We start from the raw sequence: 16,929 nt of genomic DNA, 5'->3' as shown, positions 1-16,929 counted from the left end.
GACATGGTTTCACCATAGCACTTTCTTTGTTCAGCAACAACGTTTTCATGAGGGGCAGACAGAGAGATGTGCTTTTGCACTACTTAGTGCTCTTATATAATAGCTAATATTGTCAAACCACTTGTTAAAGTAAACCTGCCTGGTGTAATGACAATTGGAACTGAACTTTCAGGGGGTAATTTGTCAAAGGTCGAATTTTAAAGTTTTTTATACTTTTTATACTAGGGTGTCTGCCCGGGCTTTCTACAAGCATAATTTGTGCCAGACAGTTAATTTGTTTTATTTTATTTGTTCTGAAGTCGGCTATTTGAGTTAGCCCTACAGCTGTTAGAAATGGGAACCCTCCCCCAAACGATTACTAGATCTAACTGAATAAAGAGAGATTGCTGAGAGAGGTATAATGCAGATTAAGGGCTCTTACTGACGAGCGGTTGTAGCTGCGCTCCCCTTCGTTACATTTTTCTGCGTTCAGCCGCAGGAATAGACGCATTACATTTTTTCCAATGAGGCTATACTCACACCGGCGCTTATAGGCGCCGAACGCAGGAAAAATGCAGCATGTTGCGTCTCAACCAGTGTTTGGCACCTACACGCGCCTGTGTGAGTACAGTCCCATTGGAAAAAATGAAAAGGCGTCTATTCCTGCGCTCCCCTGTGGCTGAACGCAGAAAAACGTAACGCAGGGGAGCACAGCTACAACCGCTCGTCAGTAAGAGCCCTAACTTAAAATTATTTCAGAAACAGTACATAAAGTTTCTTCTTTCCATGAGATGAAGGTATATGATTCGTTATCCAGAAATCCATTATCCAGAAACCCATTATCCAGAAAGCTCTGAATTACGGGAAGGCAATCTCCCATAGATTTAATTTTAATCAAATCATTCACATTTTTAAAAATGATTACCTTTTTCTCTGTAAGAAGGAAACAGAACATTTTATTTGATCCCAACTCAGATATAATAATTGTTATTGGAGGCCAAACCATCATATTGTGTTTAATTACTGTTTAAATAATTTTTTTAGCAGTCTTATAGTATGGAGATCTTAATTTCGGAACGATCCTTTAATTGTAAAACTGTAAGCCGTCCTGGGCAATCTGGGTAATAGATCCCATGCACAGCCTCAGTCTGAGAACACAGTCCATATTAATCTCCATCTGCTGTGTCTTATTGAGCATTCTGGGTCTTAGCTTCACTGAAGGGTTTTTCCAGTGACTAAAACACGAGTATGTCCTTTGAAGTTCTGCTCTGAGACCAACACTCTTAAATAGAAAAACATATCATGCAAGACTGTGCCAAAGTCTGTTCTTTTTCTTTGATTATGCACTTTTGTTCATTCATTAGCCATCACAGCTGTTTCTAAAACTAGGAAGGTTGGTTAGCAACCTCATAGTTCTCCGCTAAATTATTGTGAAGGGTTTTTTCTAATTTGAAAATTAACATTTCAGTTTTAATATCTTGAAGGCTTGGAGTGTGGGTTGCAGAGATTCATGTCTGATTACTGTGATGTTTATTTCCATTCTTCCAGAGGAATAAATCAAAGATGACCGAATTAGAAAAGGGTCAGCACTGGCTGAATATTATCCAAAATGTTATTTAAGAAGACAAACTAGTATTACTGCAATAATGAATGCAAAACAAATGCTCCATTTGTATTGTATTTCCACTTCAACAAATAGCATGCTTTTCGAATGTAAATATGTCCATTTGTAAAGATCAAATGTTTTAAAAATACAATTATGTTAATGCTGGATGAACTGTTAAAGAAAAAAAAAGAAAAAAAAATGATATCTTTTGCCAAACCTGCTTGAGGGTAAATGTGAAACTCAATTTCACAGTTCTCCAGATAAAAAAGTAGCTATTGATTTATCATGGCTATTGATTTTTTTTAAATGATTAGGATAACTCATAAAGCATGTTAGTCTTAATGAATTCTTTACTCAGCAAACATTCCGTGTCTTTTGGCTCTAAAACACTTTGCCATTATACTAGAGTTAAAGATTTTTATTGCAGTTGGTCTTAGTGACTGACTTTTATATATGTAGTTTTATTGTAGGCAGTTCTTAATGGAGCACAACGTCATCCGATTGTCTAGTGACTGAAGCATCTGTTTTTTGCTCTCTTTTTATTCCCTGGTCATTCTAAGCCCATTGCATTCTCATAATGTGACATCGGGGTATAGACTAGAATACTGACTATGTTGCCTGTTTAAATGTTAATGAATAACCTGCCAATTATTGAGCAACAATTATATGTATATTGTTAATTCAATACAAAATTGCTCCCATTTATCCTTCCCAAGAATACCTATATTATTAACTTATATCTTTACCATATTTTACAACAGGACTGCACAACTAGCAGATGCATCAGACTTCTTGGGCTGGACTTTGACTTTAATGCGGGCGTCAAAATTGATGCGGGCGTCAAAATTCGCGCTAAGTGAATTTTTTGGGACAAATTCCCCATCACTAAATCTGTGGAGAAAACATTGTTTGCAAGATGTGAAGAACAGTGTCTGCCTTCCCTGTACATCACACATTTACAAGTTACTTTCATTGTTTTCCAGTTTGTTATTAGTTGAATGAAAATAATCTTGTGCCGTGACTCACTTTGCCTCATCCAACTGCCCTGTGTAAATGCAATTTCCTAGCACTTGTGAAATATTTAGCACTTGTGAGTTATTAGCACCCTATACATAAAAGCAGCTGATTGAAAAAAACAAATACTGCATAACTTTCAATGTTTGCAGCAATGTAGCGTAAAGGCCAGCTATGTTATAAATACTGAGAAGCATATTTATCAAGGGTCAAATTTCGAATTGAAAAAACTTTGAAATTTAAATTCAAAAAGACCGACCCAAATTAAATCAAAGGTTTTTTTTGGGCGAATAGGTCAGTTTTCGATCGAATAGGTCTGTATTCAGCCAAATTCGAATCGTACGAATCGAAGGAATAGAGCATTTGATCGAATTTGATTCAAAGTTTTTCCCCAAGAAAACTTCGATTTTCCAGCAATTTTTCACCAATTGACTCCAAATATGTTCTAGGAGGTCCCCTATAGGCTAAAACAACAATTCGGCAGGTTTTAGATGGCGAATGGTCGAGATTGAATTTTTAAACAGTACATGATAAATTTCAATATTCAAATTTTTGAATTTGGACTATTGCCTAGTTGAAGTACACAAAAAATAGCTTGAAATTCAAATTTTTTTCATTGGAAAATTCACCTCGAACTTTGATAAATCTGCCCCAGAATGTACATGCTAGGTTGTACTAATATTTCTTGCTCGCTAAGACATAGGAACATACAGTATGTGATTTGAAAATGGCTATCATGAATTCAAGCAAACAAATTCATGCAGAAATCCAATATAAGCAGAGATGGCCAAAAGTAAGTATATTTAAAATGTACTGCAGCATATTGGAGCATGCATAATACAACAGAATAAACAAGTATATAAAGGTACACTGTAGAACAAAGAACGGCATCTCCAAAACACTTTCACTGAAATCCTTAATTTAAAATGACACAAAGCACTAGATAGTTACACTAAGGCTAAAAAAGCAATATTTTGCAGTCTTCCCAGGCTCTTTCTTAGAGAAATCCAATATAAGCATAATCCCATGCTGTTTTGTCTCCTTTGATGTGTTTAGCCACTGTAACATTAACAGCTAGGACTAAGGTGAAGAAGCAACTTTACATTTATTCTGAACACTGCAGGAGCAGTTTAGAAAAGATGCACAGCCTAAAGGGGCATTGTGTTTTACCAATTACCGGTAGTTATTGCCCCAAGTTTATCTAGCATAAAATAAGACTATAATGCTTGGAAGCACTGAAAAGTGGTGAAGAGGTTTCCCTGGAGGCATCAGCTTACATTCAAGACCTGCATCTGATTACTGTGGGGCAAGGGTAGGTAAGTTGAACCAGTTCCCCTCTACTTTGAAAAGCATAGACGTTTCCTGATTAAAACAAAAGGTTAAAAGTATCGTTAGCCCTAAAACTTCAATGGATGATGAACAAGCAGGTAGATGGCCCCTTTAATACATATTGGGCCATGGACAGTGGAAGTTGCTGAGATTTATATTGGAATCATGTTCTCTTTAAAACTAGAGAGCCATTTTCCTTATACTGTTCCTTTTTTGCTTCATAAGCCTTTACTATATTCTCCAGTGGTCTTGAACATAAAAGAATATTAAGCATTACTGATAATAATAGCATGTCCAAGATAAGACTGTTCGATTTGCCCTCAAGACAAGAAAGAAGAAACCAAAAAGCCCAAAATCTTTAGTTTCAAAAAGCTTTGAATGTTCTTATTTTGTAACAATTGTTCTGAAATGCTTTCTATTCCTTCTAGGGATTTGTTGACAATTTAGCCAGTAAGAGTTTGGGCTATTGTCGCATTTTGACTGTTGAGATGAAAAACCAACAATATATTTTCAGCTTGTGAAGCAACAATGCTAAAATGTCCTGTGGCACCGGACTGTCAGATGACTTTCAACGGCAAACCTTTAGCATGAACATTTATACGAGTGGAATAAGTTATTTTTCTCCTTGAGGAAAAGTATACAGTTGTACATGAAAAATATTTGAATACCATATGACTTGAATTGTGGCTTGCTTTCATTCAAGATCTTCTGTCACTTTGATGCTGACACAAAAACACTGCTTAAGGAAATGCAGTAAAAAAACAAACAATATGCCAGACTCCTTTAGATGTTGAAAAGGAAAGGTGAAACAGAAAGTCCTTGTGCTGAGTGTTAGAAGGCTACCTGGTTTTGGCAAGGAAATAGTAACATATGGTATCCCAAAACCAAGAATAAACCCCATGGTACCAGTCTCAGCTCATGCTTCTGCCTATAACAACCGCCTTTTGCTTCGGGAGGAGACCTCCGCTACTCGGATGCCGCCAGGTCTGAAAGTGAGAGCACTTACAAGGGAGTTTTGGGCACACAATGGAACCGTAACATCAATGCCAATCAGGCAGTGCAGTACAGAATCGAGAACCGGGATCATAGTCAGGACACAGGCTGGGGTCAAACCAAACAGTAACGCAGAACAAAGTCAGGATCCGAGAGAATGGTCAGGAACAGGCAGTGATCAGTACAGGCAGCAAACAAACAGTTGTTAGCGACAGGCAAGGGTCAAAACTCAGGCTTGATTTACACCGAGGAACTATCAGGAAATAGACCTACATTGGGCTTACACAGATTGGAAACAGGTGAAACAAGTCATACGTACTTGCTATTACAAGGAAAGCAATAACAGTGAACCAGGACTATAGCTGTCTACTCACACAGGCTAGAGACAATGCAGACAACATGAAAACACAAGGTCACTGGTTCATTTCCAGGCAGGAAGTTACAGAAATGGCAGGAATTAATATGTTTAAAACTAGGACCGGATAGATGCAGAATTTTTGTGTCTGTGGCACCCCTGGTCATACATCAATTTAAAACTGACACTTTTCAGATAATATTAACACCTCTAAACTATTTGACAGCTTTTGTTCTAGATAAACATTGCAAACTTTTCCAAGCAAGAGCAACAGATAAAGACTCACACTCACAGAGCTTAAAAGAAAGTACCCTAAGTACTATTTACTAACATAGGTACAACATTGCACCAGTACAAGCACCTAAGCAACAAACACATAGTTATTTGCTATGAGTAAATGCACTGATACAATTTACCTATGTTAATCAATTACTCTCCCTATCAATAAAAAGAAGCACCAGGTTTGTAGTCAGTTATTTATTTTAATATCTGTACAACATAGGGATAATTTTATGCGAGTTCTTATTTTTACTGAACATTTTTTCTTCTGTATTTGAGACTCACGCTGCAAGCCTGAATAGACAAGTATGTATCTGACATACTGAGTTCATACAACACAAACACACTCCTTTACCTCCCAGAAACAAGAGAGCTAACAATATTTGTACACTTTTCACCATGCTCTTTCCTCCAGAGTAGAATACTGGATGACAGGAAATCCATCATTTCCACAGAGGAACACAGGCAAATAGATCAATACATATGCACAAATCTAGGTAGGATTTAGGAGTGCATAGAGATGACAATCCCTACATATTTATATGTCCTAGGAGTAGTAGAAACACCTTGGAGGGATACAGCACAATATAGCAAATTTGCCATAATCCCAAATCTGAAAGAAGCGGTGGTAATGTTGGAAAATAGTAACGTAAGCCGCCAAGGGCCAAAATGATATGATTATTGGCCCACCAAACATCTTGTCACCACTAATTTGCCCCTGGAACCTTCAGGCACATCTCCTTGTGCCACGAGTCCATATAACCAGTGCAGGAAGAATTGAACTTGAGACATGAGGCCCCGGTGCTCATGCATAAGACCTTGAGCAAGAGAGAGGGAAGAGTCACATGGTTTTAACCATATTTAGGCTGGCATTTAGAATGGACCATCATGTAGATACTGTATGATACAATCTCAAGATAGAAATGTTGGCTATGGTTATGTGCTTGTTTTAGATACAAAATTGTAGGTCTATTTGTTTGAAATTTTCCTGTAAATACATGCCATACGACTCGTTTCACTCATTTTTCACCGAATCATTCGCGAAGGGAAGCAACAAATTCGCCCATCACTAGAATTTTCCATAATTTTAATATTTATATCTGAAATCTACTAGAAAATCATGTAAACATTAAATAAACCCATTAGGCTGGTTTTGTTTCCAATATGGATTCATTATATCTTATTTAGGAAGTACAAGGTATTGTTTTATTATTATTATTATTATTATTATTATTATTACTATAGAGAAACAGGAAATTATTAGTGATGGGCAAATCTGTGCCATAAAATTTGCAAATTTCGCAGTAAATTTGGTGAATTTTACGACACAGATTCGCCCACCACTAAACGGTGAAACGCATTTGAAGTCAATGGGCGTGAAAATCATTTTAACACGCATCAATTCTGACGCAAGCGACATGAAAAAATGTTGACGTGACTATTTTATGCGACTATTTTGGATTGTCGCCACAGTTTTCCGAATTAATTCGCAGAATGCAGAAATTCGCCGCCAATTAGTGTCTGGTGAATATATTCGCCCATCACTAGAAATCATTTTTAAAAATGTAGATTACAGGATTCCATACCTGTATACTTAAAAACATGCAAATAATTCTTTGTGATCCCAGAATGAAGCACAAAGAGATACACTTCTCTATTGGTCAGTGATGCTAATTGTTCTCTAGTGAGCTTGGCATACTGAATCCCCTGACACTTTTATCTTGCACATGATTGAGATTGTGCAAGGCAGGAGTGCCAGGGATCACAAAGGGCAGAGAAACCTTGCTTGGTGCAAATGTTAGGTATACGCTTCCAATTGAAAGTGCAGATGCACAAACTACTGTATATGCAGGTGCACATCTGCTGTCTTTTGGTATAAGGGGCATCACTTAGCACTCGGGCATTTGTGCTACTTTCCATACTAAATTAGCCTGTACTGCAGAAGCAAAAGTATATGTCATATTGGGTCTATTTAACTGATTTACTTAATTAGAAATTAAAATTTTTTAGTACCTGAAAAGTATGCCTAGTTGAGGGGGGAAAGGATCAAGAGGCATAAATTGCATATAGTTTTCACTTAACAAGTTTTTTGACAATGTACTATAAAACAACATTACTTTACAGAAGCAAATCAAAATACCTTTCATAATATTATGGATTTTATCATGGAGTCTAGACATACAGCGTGCACCTGCTGTTATGGTTGTTTACTAATAGAACACAGTGATGACCCATTTCAAGATGAGATAAACTCCACTTTAATTTATCAAAAAAAAATAAAAAATACACACGCCTGTAGAAACAGAGGATTTAAAAGCAAATAAATATGTTTATGTTTTTTTTTTAAGATTGAGCCAGGATGATATTATTATTGTAAATATATACAGTCTTTTAAAGCACAGCCATGTTAACAACAGATCCAAAACAAAATGACCAGTGTTTTGTTTCAAAAGTAATGGGTTAGGCTACAAGTGTGATGCCATTTCAGATGATATGCTGTCGCCATACCTCCCAGCATTTCAAAAATGGAAAGAGGGACAAAAAGATCTGCTGCTCGCAGCACTGTGAATTTTCTTGACCACACTCATTTTATGGCCATGCCCCATAAACACCATGTCCATTTTACAAAATTTGGCAGGTTATGGAAGATTTGAACACCTTTATGCTGTGGGTCTCAGTTCTCCCAAGAGACCTGCTTATCTTCAATAGATACAATTTATTATTAGTGTTAAAGAGGTGGTTCACCTTTGAGTTAACTTTTAGCATGTTATAGAGTGGTCAATTCTAAGCAACCTTTCAATTGGCCTTCATTATTAATTTTTTTATAGTTTTTGAATTATTCCCTTCTGACTCTTTCCAGCTTTCAAATGGGGGTTACTGACCCCATCTAAAAAACAAATGCTCTGCAAGACTACACATTTATTGTTATTGCTACTTTTTATTACTCTTCTTTAAATTTGGGCCCTCTCCTATTCATATCCCAGTCTCTTATTCAGATCAGTGCATGGTTGCTAGGGTAATTTGGATACTAGCAATCAGATCGCTAAAGCTTCAAACTGGAGAGCTGCTGAATAAAAAGCTAAATAACTCAAAACCCACAAATAATAGAAAATGAAAATCAATTGCAAATTGTCTTGGAGTATCACTCTTTGCATCATACTAAAATTTAATTCAGAGGTGAACTACTCCTTTAAGGGTAAGGCTACACGAGGAGATTCGGGGAGATTTTGTCGCCTGGCAACTAATCGCCTCATCTTTTGAGCGACTATCTCCCCGAACTGCCTCAGCATTTTTCCCCATAGGCTACAATGAAAAGTCGCCTGCGCTAATGCAAATGCATCGATGCATTTTCTATAGTCGCCCGAAGTTGCTTTACCGAGTAAACTTTCAGTATGTTTTAGAATGTCTTTACGACTCTACATTTGGTCTTTATTATTTAGAGTTTTCGAACTATTTGCCTTCCTTTCAAATTGGGGCCCTGACCTCAACAACTAAAATGATGAGCTGAGATCTTAATTATTTTTGTTACTTTCTATTCAGTCCCACTCCTGTTCATAATCCAGTCTTTCATTCAAACCATTGCCTGGTTGCTAAGGTAAACAAGACCCTAGCAATCAGAGAGCTGCCTGAATGCCAAACTTAAGAGGTGTTGAATAAAAAGCTAAATAATAACAACAAACCTTTTTAAAAAAGGAAAACCAGTGGCAAAGTGCCACAGAATACCAATGTCTACTGTCATACTAAAAATGTATTTAAAAGTGAATAGCCCCTTTAAAGGTAGACAGACAAGACTTTTTTTTTTTTTTTTTTAAAAAAACTGTTACCGCCTATATGGCTTTAAAGTTGGCTCAGTCTAAGGCAGGGCCCAGTAGTTTTTGTTTCTCATTGGGCCTCCAATAGGCTTTATGCTTTTTCATTTTCCCCATGATTTACCTGGTGAAAAATATCTGACAAATGGAGTAATATTAGTAGAAAGTTAGTAAAACTGGGCTATTTCTCAACTGTCCCTGCAGAAGTTTGTAACTCCATGTTCTTCTAGCAGACACTGATGAGAATTTCTGTATAATTTTATAATACTGGGTCCATCTCAATGCAAAGACTTCCAATTTCCTTACACAGTCACTACAGTATTGATTGAAGACTTAACATTATCATAAACAATTAGAGGGATTCCATTTGCCGGCTAATACCACTATATTGGTTTGGCATCCTAATGCACTTTAGAAAGCAATGAAATAGATGGCTTCTTCACAAGCCTATAAAGTCAGACTGACTCCTGCTGATTGTGTAGAACATGTTCAAAGTGTAAAATTAGGGGCTTCAAATCATAACATAAACAGTATAACATATAATAATACTGAACCTGTAACAGGTTAACAACCAAGAAAATTCAAGAAATGAATATAAATGCAGATATTTTTTTTTGTTTGGCAGAAATCTAAAGATTTGCCCAGTAGAATGTTTTTTAAATAATTTATTTATATTTTACCAAGTCTATTCCAGTGGTAGTCGGATAACTTGGTTTCATATGGCATCACGTTTGCAGGTTATTACATATCACGGTGAATACCAAAGACTGTGTGGGTGTCTGATCCCAGTTTTTCTCTCGAAGTAGCATGCCAAATGCAAATGTGCATCCCAGAGGCATCCGATTTTGTGGGAATAAGTAAGGGGAAGTTAATGAAAATATTAACCTGAGAAAGAAAGAGAGTGTAGGAGGCGATAATAGTGATTATGTCAGAAAATGGAAGGTAGATATATGAGAGAATTAGTGCCATTTACCTTTATCATGTCACAAGTAAGTGACAACTAGACAGGTAAACTGGAATGTATCAAATTTCAACAAAGCTCCGTTTTTGTATCATTAACTGTAGGGGGTTTGAGTTAAAATAAGAAGCATTGTGACATATTCTAGTCAATCAATTTAATCAAATATGTGTTTGTCAGTCAGGTTAATCAGCACAGGAAGAAGAGAATTGTGACTGTTCATAGCAACAATAGTGGGAAAAGGACAAACAATCTGTTATCTGAGGCATCAGGCCAACCCTGCTGCTTGCACATTTGATGAGGCCCAAGTGGGCACCTTACTGCTGATACATTGCACTAGCTGCTGCTACTTCTTTGTAGAAGAAAGCCCAACTTTTGCCATTGTTTTTTTACTGCATTTTCAGTGATGGATTTGAAGGCACCTGTAGATTTAGTTGTCATTTTAGAAGTGATTTTTCAGATGGATGAGGCCTGATGTTGACTATGATAGGCATGGGAGGCCCAAGAGGAAAAAAAGAAGATGGAGAGCCCCTGCTTTAGTAGGCTGTAAGACAAGACAAGGCTCACTGTGTAGGCTAAATTGCTGTTGCTGAAATGGGAGGTTTTATTTTAAATTAACACACAGTGTTCTATATACTGTATTGACAATAAAGTATGCAATGACATGGATTATTGTATGTACAGATCAATATCTCGCTTCATGTATGCAGTTACACACTGTACATATTTGTAGGCATGTTTAGTTTCTTCGCCTATATTTATTAAAAATATAAAAACAAGGATAACACTCCTTTCATGGTATGGTATATAACTGCACAACACCTGCTTACAACAATACATTATAAAACCATTAAAAAAAACAACATATTATTACTGTAGGGGATCAGAGAAACCTCCCCCTTGCTCTTCTAACATTCATTTCAGTCCAAGCAGCTCCTGTGACATCATCCAGCCCAGTTAGAGTATGAGGAGTGATCCTATTGACTGGGAGGTGGAAAAAGGGTCTGCGGCCTGCTGGGAGCCCCAGAGAACATCTTGGAAAAGAGGAGGACCCAAGGAGAGTCTGGTTTTGGTGCCAAATCTACAAGGTGGGCCACCATAGGCTATGAATGAGCCTCTGTAGCAAATACCAACCAGAGACAGAGAGACTGTACAGGAAAACAGAAGGAATTGGGCATCAGTCTGCATTAAGCTCGGCCAGGCGGTGATTCCTGAAGCTCCAGCTTTACAGAAAGAGTCCATCCTGTTGCCTGTCAAGCTGCTAGTTTTCCCAAAATATTCCATAATGATAAGAGGCTAGGACTGCTGGATTGTCACAGGTAACGTGTCAGGTGTAATTGAGTGTGATTCGGTTTAAAGGAGTGTGCCAAGAAATGGTTATATTACCATTATTTGTTTACACCAGCACAGTTACTAAGGTTGCTTCTCATTCCATAACCCAGTGGAGCCCACAATCTAATTATCCATTATCCAAAAAGCTCCAGAAATCTGGATGATGTTTCCCTTAGAGTTCATTTTAAGGAAACAATTCAGATTTTTTTTTTTAAATAATGACTATTTTGAATGTCTTTTTTTCTGTAATAATAAAACAGTACCTTTTACTTGAAATATATTATCTTTATTTAATGGTTATGATCATATTGTAGCGATGTGTACTAGTATCATTGGCCAAATAAACCCCAATATGAATGCATGGTTTGTAGCCATTTTAACGCCACTGCTATGTGGCACCTCTCTGTTTAACAATATACCCTACACCTGCTAGGAAATCTATCATGTCCAGACATTTAGTTATTTTGGATGCTTACTTTTAACCTGTTCATTTTAAATAGACAGGAAGACACCTGCTCATATCATTACCCGTACCTTCTGTGGTAGAATGATCAAAAAAAAGTGTCAAATGGTGAGTTTTGCATTTTTTTTTGCAATTCCTCCCCAGTAGGATGGGAAAGCTGCAAGTGAGATGTTACTAAACAGGGAATGGTTTCTTTGTTTAAAGGATTTTGCTGTCTGGCCCTGGAAGCTGTAGTGTTCTGGGAGGAACGGGCAAGCCAGACAATCCATTCTAGTAGTCCAGTTCTAATATTGGAGCTCATGTCCTGTGGAAAGGTATTTCATTGTAGATAGAGTGTAAGGAAGGTCTCTCTGAGCAGGGCACAGAAGAGGGAGGTTACCTGTCTGTGTTAGGGACTCCCAGATGGGCTGGGGGTGCTGCCTGCCACTGCAAGGAGCAGAAGGAGATGTGACCAGGTGACTGAGAGTCTAAAGTGATTGAGGAAAGCCAGAAAGTGAGACAGGCCAGAGGCTGGTGAGCTGGTATCCCAGGGAGGGATATGCTCCTGATCCTACGCTTACCTGTAGTGATGGGCGAATTTGGGGTGTTTCGCTTCGCTGAAAAATGAGTGAATTTCCTGCGAAATTTGTGAAACGGCGCAGACGCCAAAAAAATGGACGCCGGCATCCATTCGGCGGCGAATCGCGGGAATTCGCCCATCACTACTTACCTGCCTATCATAGCTAATTTTTCCCGAAAACTGTATGTACAGGCAGCCAGCTTGTTACACTTCCTACTAGTCAGAAATCTACATTTAGATTTATCCGGCACAACATTTGCTCAGGTCTCTTAACACACAGCAGCCAATTTGATGTTTTCTTTCAAATAGATGGCCAGTAAATACTATCTGTTGATTGTTTATTATGGGTTACTTGACCTAAAGTATTAATGGAAATGCTGTAATGCTTGTCTGGTCACATACTAAACAACTTCCCTCAGCTGTGGAACAGACAAGCAAGGCTTGCATCTTTATGCAACTGGCTTAAGCCTATTCTTCCTCCATATGTGAATGATATTTAGTATTCGGAATAGTATTAACCTAGGTTGAATCACTAACCATTTAAAAACCGTGTTTAAATTTTATAAAGGCTGCAGGAAAGTTGTGCTGTGCTTGTTTGGGTACCGTTCTTAAACCTTCTGAAAGATTTGGGGGCAGATTCACTAACTTCAAGTGAAGGATTCGAATGAAAAAAATTCGAATTTCGAAGTATTTTTTGGGTACTTCGACCATCGAATTGGTTAAATTCGTTCGAATTCGAACGAAATCGAACGATTCGAACGAAAAATCGTTCGACCATTCGACCATTCGACCATTCGATAGACGAAGTACTTTCCCTTTAAAAAAAACTTCGACCCCCTACTTCGGCAGATAAAACCTACCGAAGTCAATGTTAGCCTATGGGGAAGGTCCCCATAGGCTTGCTAAACTTTTTTTGATCGAAGGATATTCATTCGATCGTTTGATTAAAATCCTTCGAATCGTTCGATCGAACGTTTAGCGCTAAATCCTTCGACTTCGATATTCGAAGTCGAAGGATTTCAATTCGAGGGTCGAATTTCGAAGTATTTTTAACTTCGAAATTCGACCCTTAGTGAATCTGCCCCTAAATGAGAGAATTGACATTAGGAGCACTATCAATTTCCATCTCAACTAGATCAACAGTCAGACTACACTAGTGGCATTTGAATATGAAGAGACTCTTACAGGTTGGCAAGAGGGCCTAGGGCAATCCCAGGATTGTAGGTTATTTTCCTAAGAACAATTTCACAACCTGAACACAAGATATCTCATTCCAGAAACAATACAGTATATTGCCTCAAATTTATGTACTTGTAAAATGTAATTTTGCAAAGCCACGAGAATCTTTTCTTTATATGAAAAAGTAGTTGCCGTTATTTCTCACCAGTGCCTAATATCTGTTCTGTCTCTTTGTTTGTCTTTTCTCTGACGCCCTGGCATCATATTAAATGCCAGTCACTTTCCTAAAGGGAATAGCTTTTTGCAGGTTGTCTGTGCTTCCTGCATCGCTAGAGTTTGTGTACTGCTCTTCAAGTGACTCTCTGCCTTTGCTATAAATATTGCCATTTGTTATATTAAAAAACTGTTCAAGGGTATGTGAGGATCAGAATGGGAAATGTGGTTGTCATGATGCCTGCATCCCCTAATTCATGTTTTCCCTTTTCTGTCTGGAACACTGACAATTGGATTTAATTATTCTTTAGAAATTGTGGTTCATGAGTAATAGGTGACCCTATTGTTTTCAGAAAAAAAAGAAAACTTGGTTTGTCTGAAGCATAAAAAGCAAGCAGATATATTTCAGCTTTTTCTAAGATAAAGATAAATGCATTTGTGTTGTGCTGTACAATGATGCAGCACTTTCAGACTTGTACAGGTTCAATTTCCAAGGGAGATGCCTCTTCAATCATCTTTCCTCCTGTGGCTAATGAAGTTACCATTTTAGGACTTCATTTAAGTTCTTTTATATTACGAACTAAAAAGGAGGACCAGCATATCTACGCATAAACATTCATCTGTAATAATGAATCACATGAAGAGCATTTGATACAAACAGATCATGCAGTCACGATAGCAAACAGCAAATAGCAAAAATTACTATTGTTGGGTGATACTGCCTAAGAGTAGACAGTATCTTCATCACAAAATGCTTTCTCTAGACAATATTCCATCTCCCCCTCCAACCACTCAATAAGGGTTTTTTCTAATGCAGCTGAAATTGTGGCCACATTAAAATCGGTACATAAGTGGCATTTTTATATGGCATTCATTAAAGGAACTTGCGTCCAAACATAAACATCCCTCCTGCCACTTCTGCTAAACCTGGAACTATCACTATCCTGAACATGGCAGTTATTCCAGGGTTCCCACTGCAGGTTGCATCAATAGATGCAACAGACTTGCTCAAAAAGAATCCCATGGTAATGTCATTTTAATGCTGCGTGCTGGAAGGGATACAATCCCAGTGCTTGCCACAACTTGCACCCAATTGCCATTGCATTCATTGTTGTATCAGTTGCAAACATTCAGCTGAAAATTAGATAGAAATATGCTACATTGTAGGTAAAGAAGAACATAGTGCGAAACATACACAATTCACAAAAGAGCATTTCACTATACTGGAGACTGCTGATTTGCTCTGGCTCTGCTTGTACGGACAGGAAGTACAGTATGTTTAGCAAAAGTCCTATTTATTCAACTAATGTGGAAAAATGGGTATGACTTCCCCTTTTAAATGACACTAAACATTGATAAAAATGTAATGCAATTGTGTATCTTCTTTTTTCCTTTTGCTGCCATACACCACTGGCTGCCACCACCCTCCCAACTACACACCATTGCTAATGAACCAAAGGCTGCAGGGTCCACCAGGACCAAGGCCCACTCCTGGGCCCCCAGAGGGTCAGAAGCATTCATGTAATTTGTACACACACCTAAAATATTCTTTTTGGGGTGAACCATTTCTATAAATATGGGGGATGGGCTCACCTATAAACTATGGGTTACATAATTTCTTCCCTATCTTAATCAGCCTTTCACAGTTCATTGTACGGAAAAGCATCACTGGGTAAAATCTGCTGCTTTTATTTTATCCGAACAAATATTTCCAACAGGTCAGTACCTAGCTCCCAGGCAAACCACAAGGCTTCCTGTTTATTAAAATGCATCAATCTTCAGTTAGGCAGCACTTTCAACATATTCTGACACCAGTGGTTCCTCCCAACAGAAGAAAACAGAAATACATTTATTATTTATATTTTATTACAAGTTGCTGCTTCATGTATATTGCTAAAATCATTTCTTTGAATAAGTATATATTACAGAACAGTTTCATAGTATGAAGGGTTTTACTCTGTAAGTTGCCTTTAACCTACCACAAGCAATGCTGATGCTCTGTGACTGTTCTGTACCACAAAACACAAAATTACTTTGCCTGCTCCAATAAGATGAGACTTTTGGCATAAAGAACATGCATAATGAACATGAGAACGCTATATAGAAGACTGAAAGAAAATAATTTAGTATTTTTGAAAGGGCAATTCGTCCTTATTGATAGCTTACCTTTTCTTGGTGCCAGCTGCTTCTCTTTTCTTTATTTTCTCGGAAGCTAGAGGTTTACTTAGTTTTCCAGAATTAATATCTTCTAGTGAGCTCTGGACTCGCTTCCAGATTTCATAACATGCCTTGTCAAGGCTGTCTTGTGGGGTATGCTGGTGGACCCAGATATATCTGGGAAATGGCCCTATAGGGGGAGCCTGGCTGGGTGTAGCTGAACACCATTGCGATGCTGTCACAGGGCTAAGCATCCTCAGATTTGGGGCCCAAATGCACCACTTCCAGTTAACTCGACTTGTCTGTATTTCCTGTACTCTCTTGGGAGTTTTTTCAAAAATCTGGTGGTTGGTTGGTGTCTTGGCAACCACAGAACATTGGCAGCAACACACAGCACCTGGGAAAATACATCATGTTTTTAGATTTTGATCATAAGAAGACTTCAGTAGGGATCAAACAAGTCATAATTCAACCAAATTAGAAACCGCATTTCTAATGTTTACCACTGAATTTCATGTACAAACTAATTCATAGGACCAAGGTAAGCTAGAAATTAATTTTAAGCTGGGATAGTAGTCCTCCTTCTTTCATAATGGACAGTGTATTGATGCTCTTAAAGAATCAGGCCTTCTAGTCCCATAATATATTACCTCAATATGAAACATGTGATAGAGAGGTTGTACAACTACACAAGCCTACATGAC

General features: G+C 37.8%; 1 protein-coding gene across 2 annotated transcripts in view; it reads right to left on the bottom strand.

The window, feature by feature from the left end:
* LOC108708258 (uncharacterized protein C1orf94) overlaps positions 1-16,629 on the bottom strand; it is a 67,596-nt gene extending 50,967 nt beyond the window's left edge. Inside the window, exon 1 of one of the 2 annotated variants that reach the window (XM_018246764.2) lies at positions 16,235-16,629. In XM_018246764.2, coding sequence (XP_018102253.2) covers positions 16,235-16,479 — 245 coding nt within the window. In that variant the 5' untranslated portion in view covers positions 16,480-16,629. The remainder of the gene's footprint in view (positions 1-16,234) is intronic. The other variant, XM_018246763.2, reaches the window with a different exon arrangement.
* Positions 16,630-16,929: the final 300 nt, after the last annotated feature.

This window comes from Xenopus laevis, chromosome 2L (assembly GCF_017654675.1).
Source record: "Xenopus laevis strain J_2021 chromosome 2L, Xenopus_laevis_v10.1, whole genome shotgun sequence".
NCBI lineage: Eukaryota > Metazoa > Chordata > Amphibia > Anura > Pipidae > Xenopus > Xenopus laevis.
The sequence above is the reverse complement of the archived record's forward strand: the minus strand, read 5'-3'. Positions and strand labels throughout refer to the sequence as shown.